The sequence below is a fragment of the Phyllobates terribilis genome, unplaced genomic scaffold (genome assembly GCF_046119375.1).
Source record: "Phyllobates terribilis strain yellow unplaced genomic scaffold, ASM4611937v1 Scaffold_1__5_contigs__length_1240528914, whole genome shotgun sequence".
NCBI classification, from domain to species: Eukaryota; Metazoa; Chordata; class Amphibia; order Anura; family Dendrobatidae; genus Phyllobates; species Phyllobates terribilis.
Genome location: NW_027362761.1, coordinates 306,515,617 through 306,528,105, shown reverse-complemented (window position 1 = coordinate 306,528,105; position 12,489 = coordinate 306,515,617). Strand labels below are relative to the sequence as shown.

The window sequence follows — 12,489 nt, the reverse complement described above, 5'->3', positions numbered from 1 at the left end:
GTCCAAATTGAAGGTGCATCGTTCATCCGTACAAACAATGCGCAAGTACTAAAGGAGACGGGTTCTGTGTTCCAGAAATGAACATGTTTTGGTCCTACATGTGCATGTCAACCCAAAGACAAAAGCAAAAGACCTTGTGAAGACGATGGTGGAAGCTGGTAAGATTGTATCAATATCCACAGTGAAAAGAGTACTGTATCAACATGAGCTGAAAGGCCACTCTGCCAGGAAGAAGCCATTACTCCAAAAGAAACATAAAAAAGCCAGAATAATGTTTGCAAATGCACACATTAACAAAGACCTTAATTTTTGGAGACACGTCCTGTGGTCTGATGAAACTAAAATCAAACTTTTTGGGCATAATGACCATCATTACGTTTGGAGGAAAAAGGGAGAAGCTTGGAAGCCTAAAAACACCATCCCAACTGGCAAACACGGGGGTGGCAGCATCATGTTATGGGGTTGTTTTGCTGCAGGAGGGACTGGTGCACTTCACAAAATAGATGGCATCATGACAAAAGAAGATTATGTAGCAATACTGAAGAAGCTTGGGCGGAAATGGTTCTTCCAAATGGACAATGTCCCGAAGCAAACTGCCAAAATGGTAAAGTGGCTTAAGGATAACAAAGTCAATGTTTTGGAGTGGCCATCACAAAGCCCTGATCTTAATCCTATTGAAAATTTATGGACAAAGCTGAAAACGCAGGTGCGAGCAAAGCGACCTACAAACCTGGATCAGTTACACCAGTTTTGTCAGGAGCAATGGGCCCAAATTCCGACCTACTATTGTGAGAAGCTTGTGGAAGGATATCCCAAACGTCTGACCCAAGTCATTCAGTTTAAGGGCAATGGTACCAAATACTAATGAAATGTATGTAAACTTTTGACTTTGCAGTAAGTAATAAAAATGCCTTAAAAAATTCGCTCTCTCATTATTCTGGCATTTGGCAAATATTAAAAATTATGGTAATCCTAATTGACCTAAAACGGGAAAGGTTTATTCTGTTTTCATGTCAGATATTGAGAAAAACATGCATATGTGTCTTTTTATATAGTGTATGCAAACTTCTGGTTTCAACTGTACTTATAATGCATATGCACGCTAATAGAAACAGAGTGACATTGCGGCAGTATTTCACATGGCAGTTGTGGTACTGATGCACTTAATTTTGACCTGATCCGAAAGCAAAAAATAAGTCAGCAGATACACCACAACTGTTGTTAAAGTGGCTGTTTTCAATAAATTGTGGTGAGGATGAGACACTAGGTGTCCTCACTGACCAGCTGATATGATCATTTGTGGAACGTAACAGCACAGCTCAGTCAACTGTGTAGTGGCCGCAGCGAGGTACTGCAGATTCACTCACATTCATTCGAATAGCAGCGGACCTACAGTACTCGGCCACTATACAGTTGACGAAGCTGTTCGGTGGGGATGCCAGTTGTCACACTTCCACCAACATGATATTGATGACCTATTCTAATAGTTCATCAATATAAATACAGTGGACAACCACTTGAAGACAAGTACAACTAGTCAGTGCAATGAAGTCTGTTAGGGTGTTTGAACACTGAGTTTTTTGAGGAGTCTTTTGGAGCTGATCTGCTCAAAAAAACCCGCCAGAAATAAAATCACTCAAAAACGATTCAAAGACTCTTCCTATTCATTTCTATTGGAAAATGATCTGCAGTTCACACTGTCAGTCTGTTGATTGACTTTATTTAGCGTCAAGTTTTCTATAACGCCAAGCTTTTAAAAGTATTAAACGGTCAATTCTTCAGGTGTTTTACGCTATGAAGCCGCTTCACATTATACAATAGAAGTCGATGGAAAAACTGCTAAAAACAAAGTGTTTTTAAGAGGTGTTCGCCTCATAAAACGCTAGAGTTTTATTAATTGCATAATTAATGAACAAAAACGTGAGAAAATCACCCACAAAAACGCGCAAAAAAAGTTTACAAAGAAAAAATACAAAAAATGCTTCATTAAAAACGGTAATAAAACACTGCAGGAAATGTTAACCAAAAGCTAGCAAAATGCTCCAGGACAAAAAGTTTAGAAAATGCCATGTAAAAGGGGAGTTTCCTGAAGCTTGAAAAACTCATCATTTTTGACTAACTAAAGAAACAAAAATCTGTGCACATAGTCCTTTAGGTCTGCTATGAAAATTAACAGCTTACAACAAAGACATTAGACACTAACAAAACTTTTTAAAAATTTCCTCTCAACAGAAAACTCATTGAATCATTTTCTCCAGGTTCTAAAATTAAAATATCTACATTATAGACCATAACTAAGTAGTGAAAAGAACAGAGACCAACGTTCTTGGGCCAATCATTGCCGGATATGAAAGACTGATAGCAGCAGGCAAGGCATTGGGACTTTACAAGGTTACCATCTTTTACTGAAGAGCTGCTTCAGAAGAGGTCCCCTTAATGGCCGCCACTGTAAAAACACAAATGGGTTGTTCCTAAGTGGTTAAATACATCTCAGACTTGAGGTTGGTGTGCGCATTATATTTAGGCAGGCTTTCAACATTTGAAGAAATAAACACCATGCCAATTAGGTCCAAGACTGATTAATGTATGCAGCCTGCATCAAGAAATCTGGTGACAGATCTGCTTCAAAGGGAACCGGTCACCAAAAAAAAAAAAATCACTATTAACCTGCAGATATGGGGTTTATCTGAAGGTTAATAGCGTTACTAACCTGCCCGGCGCCCGCATTTACCTGAACGTTGGGGGGGGATTAGCTTTTTTCCCCTTGCAGCGTTCGGGTTTCAGTCATGGGGGCGCTGGTTCAGTCACTGCTCTGAGTATACAGAGGCGGCTGTAACTGCACCCCCAACCTTGACTGACAGTCAGCCCTAATGCACAGCTAGTGACAGTCAGGGCCGGGGGTGCGCTCACGGCAGCCGTTCGGTATACTCAGAGCGGTGTGACTGAACCCACGATGGTGCCGCCCCCGCTATCGGGGAGAATAAAGTTAATTTTCTCCCCGCAGCATTCGGGTAAGTGCAGGCGACGGGCAGGATAGTAATGCTATTAACCTTCAGATTAACCCCATATCTGCAGGTTAATAGCGTTTTTTCTGGCGACAGGTTCCCTCTAACTCCTTAACGACAAGCACTGTGAATGTAGCAGGTGTATGGAGTGAGCTCAGGAGAGGATCCTGCCCCATTCTCAGCAGTTGATGGCTAGGTTATTCAGCCATCATCTTCTTCTAACAGCCACTGGTGGAGTTGAGCTCCGCCCGCTGTTGGTAACATCTTAAATGCCTTACAATCTGTGACTGCGGCAATTACAGCAATCAGCCCACAGCTGAGACGTTCCACCCACCCTAGCGCACACCCTGCGACTTGGTGTGGATGATTTTCCATGGCAGCCAGGAATCTACTGAAGACCCCTATACTTGCCATGACTGCGCTCCTATGACAACCAGCCTTTGGCTGGGTTTCACAGGAGACCGTGATTTGTCCTACATACATACATACATACATACATACACACACACACACACACACATACATAATGTATATGTATACACATATACACACACACACAGTGTGGTCCAAAAGTAGGTGGCCAGGAAAAAGCCCTTAAATTTTATCAACGCAGGTGCTCAAACGGTTTCCATTACAATTTGCACAGCTTTGAAGTCTGCCTCTTACGCTTCCACAAACTTTTTTGCACAAGTCTCTTTGGGTATTAATTTCTTGAAATGCATCTCTTATGTAATTTTTCAAATCACTGACACTTTTTGGTTTTCGACTATAAACTTTGTCCTTCAGTACTCCCCAAAAGAAAAATCAAGTGGGCCTCTTCGGCCAATCCATTTATTAGGAAATGTTTCATCAAGATACTCGCGGACTACTCTTGAATAATGTGGAGAGGCCCCATCTTGTTGGAAATAAAGGTCATTTGAATTAGGCTGTTGCTGTAACTGGGGGACAACTTGATTCTTATCTCCTGTGACTGTTCCATCAAAAAATATTGGTCCTAAAACACCAAAACTTGAAATACCACCGCAAACATTGACACCAGGCTCATTTAGTTGTTGCTCTAAATGTTAAATGCATGTTCTCATTATACCAGTAAATACAATTATGTCTGTTAATATGGCCGGATATACTGATTGGTTGCTAAGGACAACTGAGCCGGTTTCACTTTACACCATGTTTGATAAATCTCCCCCTTCATAACCTTATTACACTATATATATATATATATATATATATATATATATATATATATATATATATATATATATATATATATATATATAGATATATATATATATATATATATATATATATATATATATATATATATATATATATATATATATTCCACTATACAATATAGCAGTTTGGATGATCGCAGGTTCACGCTCCCTATGGGGACTATAAAAAAACAAACAAAAAAAAGGCTTAAAGAATATTAAATAAAAAAATATTGCATCACTATTATCCTCCATTACAAGATATAAAAAAATAAACATATTTGGTATCGCTATGTCCATAAAGTCTAATATATCAAGTTTTAAAATGTATTCAGCTGAATGGTGCAAATCATAAAAAGAGGGAAAAAAAATCAAAACGGCAGAATTGCAGTTTTTCGATCATTGCAATGCTGGAAAAAAAATGCAGTAAAAAGCAATTAAAATGTTGTATCTACCCCAAATTAACAGCAATAAAAAAAAGTCAGCTTGTCACGCAAAAAACATGTTCTCACAAAGCTTCATCAATGGAAAAATAAAAAAAAGGTCTCTGAAAATGGCAGCACAAGCAAATTTTTTATTTAACAATGTTTGAATTTTATTTCACCACTTAAAAAAAAAAAAATGAAAGTTTGGCATCACCATAATTGTACTGACCCAGAGAATCACATTGCAAGGCCAATTTTAACACACAATGAATGCCATAAAAAAAAAATTTGCATAATTGCATTTTTTTTTGTTGCAATTTTAATTATTTTCCAGCACATCGCATGGTACTATGCATAAATGAATGGGGTCATTCAAAAATGAGACTTCTTACAGCTATGTTGACAAAAAAAAAAGTTAAAAAAAGTTATAGCTCTTGGAAGAAGGCGAGTAAGAAAACGAAAGTTTCAAAGATTCATTGACATTTGATATAAGACTGATGGACTGGTTCACTAATGCTCTTCACAAGGAGGACAAACAAGTGATAGACAATGCATAGAATATGTCACCTTCTGTCCCATACCTTCAAATAGATGGTCACTCTCTGCTTTCAGCAAGCAGTTAATGTTGAGAGGAATGAAGAGCTGAGCTCGCAGTGGATCACCATACAGATAACTCGGTAAAGCAAAAGGACCCTCGAGAACTGGTACAAGGAGGAAACCACAGGAGGTGGCTTTTCTGTGCCAACCCTGCACCTACAGAGGAATGAGGAACTTAGACTTTAATAACATACAGGTAGCAATATATCACAAACAGAAGGAGGCTTTTACAGGCAGGTCAATCTACTCACCATCTCAAAAAGCACAGCAGCGGTTGCCGCCATCCAGTGTAGCTTAACCTCGAAAGCAGCGGTTAGGGAGAAATTGCCATGGTAATAGCAGCTACACCACTCCAACCGGTCAGTACGGTTGTTAACATCCACATCCAAAGTTACTGTCCTCTGCTCTGGTACAGTAGCAGCTATACAAGGCAAAGTTAGATGAGACCATTTTTTCTATGAAATATTATATTGCTGTCTATGTTCTAGAAGTAACAGGAAAAAAAAACAAAGAAAGGAAACCAGTAATAAAAACAAGATGGGGATAGCTTCATGCAGCTTACTCTCTAAAGCATGCACTAACTGGGGCAAGCATGCAGGACAGACAGAAAGCAGCCCGTAGGTTCTAATCATTATTCACAGGTCATAATTAAACATGCAAGGAGTCTAAATCAAAGCTGTCATATTCATATGGTAGAAACACCCAGATGTGAGAGGTTAGGAAACTGGTAATAGAGCTTGTTCCAATGCTCTGGATGGATGGATGCATTGCATGCAGGTTACATGATACCCGGTGGAGAGGAGCTGCTGGAGATGCAATTACAGCCAGTCAACCAAGAGGAGAACCAATGATGTCACATGGACACAGTAATGTTGGAAGTTTTAGTCTAGTTTGCTTTCTTTCAATAGTTACATGAAATAGACCATGTAGAAAGGATATTGATGACCAGAATCCTGAAACAGAGCAGCTTTTAAAGAAGAAACAATCAATCAATCAATCATACTCCTGCCTTTACTATTCTGCAAATCCTTGCTGAAGATCAGATGACAGATCACCTGGACTTTACATTAATAATCTAGATTTAATAGATAATGAAAGACTACATTTTGCTTCAGATACGGACGCTGGTATGTCATTTCTGGAGGAGAGCCTTTTTTATTCTAAGTGTTTAGACTATTTGAAGAAATAAAAAAAGTATAAAACTAGTATTTATCAAGGCAATAGATGGTCCACAGGAGATCATTCTCTTGGAGCTAGCACTCCATCAGCTCCTCTGCCCGCTACGGGCAGCTACCTAGCAGCGCTGCGGCCTGGCTCCTTCCTCCGAAGCTGCGGCTGAAAGAGCTGTGCCTACTTGCATAAGAGGCGGGTCGACTAGGCAACCAAGGCAACAAAAATGGTGGCAATTCAGAATGTAGTAGCTCCTCTTCCACTAGTGCCACCTCAACCCATTTCCGCTGGAAAGCAGTAAAATCTTCCATTGCAGCAGAATGCCACGTATTTGGCGGTGGCAGGTTTGGTGCTGCTGAGACAAAGAAACAGTTTAGAACAATGGTAGAAAGATAGACAGTAACTGTAAGCCAGAAAATAAATGTAAATTCTGGAGTAATCCAATACGGAATCAGATCAGCACGTTACTACCTTTATCAGGATCCTTTTCAGGAGAAATCCTATAAAGGTAAAATCCGTAGATGAAGGTTCTTAGCGTTTCACCTGAGGCATGCATTATGTACTGTTCTTCTAGCATCTTCTGCAAAACAAAGTAGAGCTGTGAGAAAAGAGCACCTCCAAAGTGTGTTAGTAGTTGTCATAGGAAAATAGGTTTCTTACTTGCAAGATGTCCATGGCCATCACCTGACTCTGCACCCAGCTTATGTTATTGACCAGCCAATGTACAACCTCAGCACTGATAAAGCAGCATGGAGGCAGACCTTTCTGTTCAGACAGCAGCGGAATACCGGTACTACCAAAAAAACATGAAAACTGGAATGCTTTCCGCCATTAAATCCCATTTATTTTTAAAACTGCATATGGCTAACATTAAGACCATACAATACAGTATCATATAAAGAGGCTAATTGTCTTGCTCATATCACTGGGATACTAAACATACTATATATCCACATATGAAGCACATTATTCATGTTGACATGTTTTTCTAGCTCATGTGCCACATTGGACTGATTTATGGAATTGATCCTGGAGATTGCTCTATCCAGACATGTAACACCCATTTTAAGTCATTACCGTGCCAGGCAGTTCAATACAGGTTTTCTGTGAGCTAATAAGAAGCTCTGCAATGATCATGTGATAAAGCAGGTTACTGCTGTTTTTTAGGAATCTGAAGTATATGTCAAAATAATACTCTCTGGTTGGTCATATGATCTTTGTGACTTCACAGAAAGAAAAAATGATGAATTTAATTTTCACCTCTCATTTGGCACTTTCTAGTATATTATTAGACGAGGTCATCACACTAATGTACCAATATAAATAGGTTTGGGTTGTCTTAAAGAACCTCTGACAATAAGCTGATAAAGTGTTTCATGGTCAATGACTAACATTTTCCTACAGTACAACCAAGAGGTGAAATTAAAGGAGATCCTGTTATTTCCCCAAACACTATTGACCTGCAGATATTGGATTAATCTGCAGGTTATTAGCGTTCCAATGCTGCCTGGCTGCCTTACTGAAAGTACAGCTACCAGGAGGAAATTAACTTTGTTCCCCCTGGTAGCCGCTGGCTTTCTGTCATAGAGGCGTGCCTGGAACAGCTAGAGTCACTGCTCAGTACACAATAAGCAGTGTCTGTAAGCATGCCCCAGCAATTTGATTGACAGCTGGCTGTGCACAGATGCAATGCAGAGCAAGCTGTCAATATAATGTGTCAGTGTGCTGCAATGAAAAATACTGACAGCACACGTACAACAAGTGAATGAGACCTACGATTGAGTATAGGTCATCCAGCCACACTTAATTTAAAAAAAAAAAAGAAGTTCTGTGAGAGTTGAAAATTAGTGTGAAAATATCACATGCACTATAATTTGAACCTTTTGAGAGCTAAAGAACTAAGTAACACCCCCATAGCCTCCTGCATTCACACTTTGTGGGTCAAGTATGAAACGGCTAATAAAAACAGTTGCATATAAAACTCTAGAACGATATAGTGTTATCACTAAGGCATCCGAACATTTCCACAAGATTGTCTACTTATAACAAAAAGTTATCTAAATTCCATTTTTTATCCCAGCACTTGAGGCACCAACCTGGGGTGTTTCATAGCTTCCAGAATCTCACTTAAGCTTGCACTGGAAGGCAGCGTACTCGGACCACCAGACACCTGTGACGCACTAAGAAAGAATTATAGGGGTTAGAAACCAACTTTACTAAATATCTTACAAAAAGTACTGTAATGTCATACCTCGTCTCAGCTGAGGGAAGCTGCTGTTCTCCCATGTTCCCAACATGGGTAAGTGCTCTATCCTGGGAGGTATTGTTTGTTACAAAAGCATTATTCCCATCAGTGTAAGGAGATGCGCCTTGGTCAATGGAAATCTGCCAGACATCAAAAGTTTCCAGCTTTAGAGAAACAGTAGAAAGATAAAAAAACAGTAGTGTAGACTAGGTAAAAACTGCCCTACTCCGTACAAATATTCAGCCAGTCATTTCTCACAAGGCACATTTCATTATTATTTGCATGGCCAAATTAAGTTCACATTACAATTACATCAGCCACCTTATGTGGCACGGTATTAGGGACGGGATAACCAGGAATATAAACTTTTATGGGGATAAAGGCTCATATATTAGTGGATATACTTTATGGACAAAAGTATTGGGGACACCTGTACATTACACCTGCAGGAGCTTTTAGGATATCCTATTCTAAATCCATAGGCATTAGCCTGGTCTCCACAGTCAATGTTCATTTTTGCACTTTCGTGGTTTCCTCCCCTTCTTCCAAGAGCCATAACTTTTTTTTATTTTTCGGTCAACATAGCCATATGAGGGTTTTGGGTTTTTTTGCGGGACGAGTAAAAAAAAAATAAAATAAAAATTTGGGTTTGTATCACCATTTTCCGAGACCCGTAAAATTTTTACTTTTTCACAGCGACCCCACTCTGTGATTTTATGTGGTCTCCAATTCGGAACAGAGTTGCTGTGATTCCTGAACACTTCCGTATTTCAGAAATGACCCTCAAAGAGGATAGTGGAATATTGAGAAAGGACAGACATTTCATGAAATGACAGTGATAGCATCCTATTAAAAGTATCAAGCTCAAATTCAGTTGGCACCTTATTAAATAGCTCTTCTTTTATAACCATTAGTAAGGGCAGACTGCGTGGCGAGGGGCTGGATGTTATACACCAGTGACCTTCAATTCGGTGTTTCAGACATATGTATAGTGTATAAAGCACATATAAAAACATACACAACTATACACTTACGTGCACAGCATAACACATGTCAGTAGAAACACAGCATGCAAGTATGTGTTATTCCAATGATGTATTTGTCTGGCACATGCTCTTGTATACACTAAACTAAATTAAATGACAGACACACAGGATGCAAGATACAAGTGACATAGAACTTTTCATATGAGGAAAAAAACTGTTATTGTCAAGCATCAGTAAGTGAAATATAAGGACATAGGCATTACTGTATTATATAACTAACACTCATACAAGTCCATGCAAGAAAGTATGCTGGTAAACTCCTGTTTCACCAGACACTAACCTGTGGGTTGAATGAAGGTGTGGTGCGTGGACTGCGCACAAAATCCATAAAGAAGGCCCCGTCCTGAGAGGGAAGTGATAGCGCAGACAGAGGCATAAAAGAGAGGTAGTGACAGAGTGAGCAGACTACCAAAAGTTTGAAAGAGCATCAAGAATTGGAAAATTTGAGGAACCCAAAATGTCAAAGTAATGGCGGAAGATATGCAAAATTCTCTTTCCACACACTACTCCATTTTACCCACCTTGCGAGGGCTGTCTACATATGTTGGGGTGACAACAGAGTCTGTGGCTTGACATGATGCCTTCCCAGCATGCACTAAAGATTGCTGCTCTCCTAAGCTTCTGAAAGTGAATAGCCCATTTATTAATATCTTTTTTCTCCACAATGCATGGGTTAGGCTAGGTTAATATTAATCCAGTGCTCTCCGGGAAGGAGTGTCAGGTTTTCCAACAAAAGCCCTGACAGAGCCCCAAAAAAGCCATTCACTCGAGTGAGTGGTTTGCCAGGATTTTGTGCAAGTCTGAGGAAGACAAATACTGGCAGGACATAGGCCAGACAGTGTCCAAAGTGACTCCATATGCTGAATTCAAGTGAATGGCTCCATGGGAATACACGCACAGAATTAATGTAAGTTTGCCTTAGAGACATGATGTACAAACTAGTTTAAGAACGTACTTTTGATTCGCCTCCATCTCTAGCAGAGCTGAGAGTGCAGAGGTTCCTTTCTTTCCAACTGGTGGTCCAGGAGGTTCTGGTGGATGAGGGGGGAGCTGTAACCCTTTCATACCTGCTCCCTTCTATTAATAAAAAATATATAACTTCAAAAACATGATAAACTCATGTAGTTCGGGGAACTAGAAGATTACTTGTGCTTTACCCTAATCATTCGGTCTGATCTGTGACGTCGTCGTATGCGATTTAGTCCCTCTACAAATCGCAAAAAGCCATCCAACAATTGACCTTCCTCTTGTTCCGATCTAGGCCGATCCACATATAGATCACATCGTTGCTCCCCTTCAGTGATCCGTTTAGTAGGTCCCACACAAGAAGGGAGAAGTAGAAAGCGTGTGCGCCAAAATTTCAGTGACTCAATCAGACTGAAAAGTATAAGAGCATTGTGAGTTCATGAATATTTTCCTTACTAATGATACAAAAGCCTTTGTCACACGTCTTTTACCTGAAATCTTCTGACCCTGCAGAGCAGATGTATTGGTCTAAATAGTTCCATTTGTAATCCTCCAGCCGCTCGTGGGAGAACTCTACCCAGCTAGACACAAAGTCACTGCCAGAGTGCGAGGGGCACAAGTTGTATGTATAACTGATTTGGGCAGATTCATAGGGATATCTGTGGAAATGAGAACAGAAAACATTGTCACACACTAAAATTCAAAGCTGTTTAGTACATGCTGACATATATCATGAAAGCTCATCTGTCTCTGGGGTCACAGCTGTTTATTTCTAAATGAGTCTAAAGGCTGTAGGTTAAACGACCGTATTGACCAGCCATGTAGCGGTAAACGCGAGGTCACGTAACAGACCAGTCAGCCATCAGCATGTAGAGGGAGCAGCTAAAAATATCTGGGAAAATTAGGTCACAGTGAAAACAAACTGTCACCTATCCACAGGACACTCACTGATTATCCAACCAATTAAAAGGGTTAAAGATAAAAGCAATGCTAGAGGTGATATTCTTAAGGAATATGGACACCTTCAGGAACATTTTAATTTTATTAAATGCATGTATTTTGGTTTAAAAATAATTTTTGCAATTTTGTTTTATAAAAAAATTGTTGACAGTTAACTTTTACAGGTTTGTATACTTCACTTTACTGATTCATCAGCCTGCTATGTAAACGGAGGATCCATTAGTGATCTTGTTCTGAAGGCAGGGGGCTATAACTTCTGTCTTTCTTATTATGAGCTTCTACATACTGTTTTATGACCACATTAAGTTGAGCTGAACTGTGATGTGGTCATAAATCAGCTTAGAGAAGGTTAGGAAAAGAGAAGTTACAAACCCTGCAGGAGGTCATTGATAGATTCACAGTGATCTCATTCTGCAGCCAAGCTATGTAGAGTGAAGCACAGAACCCTGTAAAAGCTAAACTGTCCAAAACTTTTAATGAGAGCAGCGTAAAGTAGGTAAAGCAACCCTGAATCCAACGATGTATCACTTAGATTACTGGGTGCAGCAATTCTGACAAAATCAAATAACTATCATTAGATTTAGAATGAAGCAGAGCTGAGAAAGCCAACCCCACCCACACCAGGCTGTGTGCATTATCTATAGACAGCGAGTGCTCAGAATAAAGTGATGCAAAAAAAAAAATCTTTTTCCTATAAAATAGTTTTTATTGTGTAACAGTGGCAAAACATAAAAAATAAATATAAATGTGGTACCTCTGTAAACGTACTGACCTGAAGAATCGCGTGGTTTCAATTTTACCACACGCGGAACAGCATATAAAAAAAAAAGAAAAAAAAACACCCCACAATTTCTGAAT

At 39.5% G+C, this 12,489-nt stretch overlaps 1 protein-coding gene across 10 annotated transcripts in view; it reads right to left on the bottom strand.

Annotated features, from left to right (window-relative positions):
* Positions 1-12,489, bottom strand: part of DEPDC5 (DEP domain containing 5, GATOR1 subcomplex subunit) — a 123,781-nt gene that overhangs the window by 13,155 nt on the left and 98,137 nt on the right. For 5 of the 10 annotated variants that reach the window (XM_073673960.1, XM_073673969.1, XM_073673906.1 and 2 more), the window contains 12 exons: positions 11,163-11,330; positions 10,863-11,082; positions 10,661-10,782; positions 10,227-10,326; positions 9,986-10,048; positions 8,666-8,799; positions 8,511-8,594; positions 7,075-7,207; positions 6,886-6,994; positions 6,539-6,769; positions 5,496-5,665; positions 5,229-5,400 (listed from right to left, as the gene is read on the bottom strand). In XM_073673960.1, coding sequence (XP_073530061.1) covers positions 5,229-5,400; positions 5,496-5,665; positions 6,539-6,769; positions 6,886-6,994; positions 7,075-7,207; positions 8,511-8,594; positions 8,666-8,799; positions 9,986-10,048; positions 10,227-10,326; positions 10,661-10,782; positions 10,863-11,082; positions 11,163-11,330 — 1,706 coding nt within the window. The remainder of the gene's footprint in view (positions 1-5,228; positions 5,401-5,495; positions 5,666-6,538; positions 6,770-6,885; positions 6,995-7,074; positions 7,208-8,510; positions 8,595-8,665; positions 8,800-9,985; positions 10,049-10,226; positions 10,327-10,660; positions 10,783-10,862; positions 11,083-11,162; positions 11,331-12,489) is intronic. The other 5 variants (XM_073673978.1, XM_073673897.1, XM_073673951.1 and 2 more) reach the window with 3 other exon arrangements.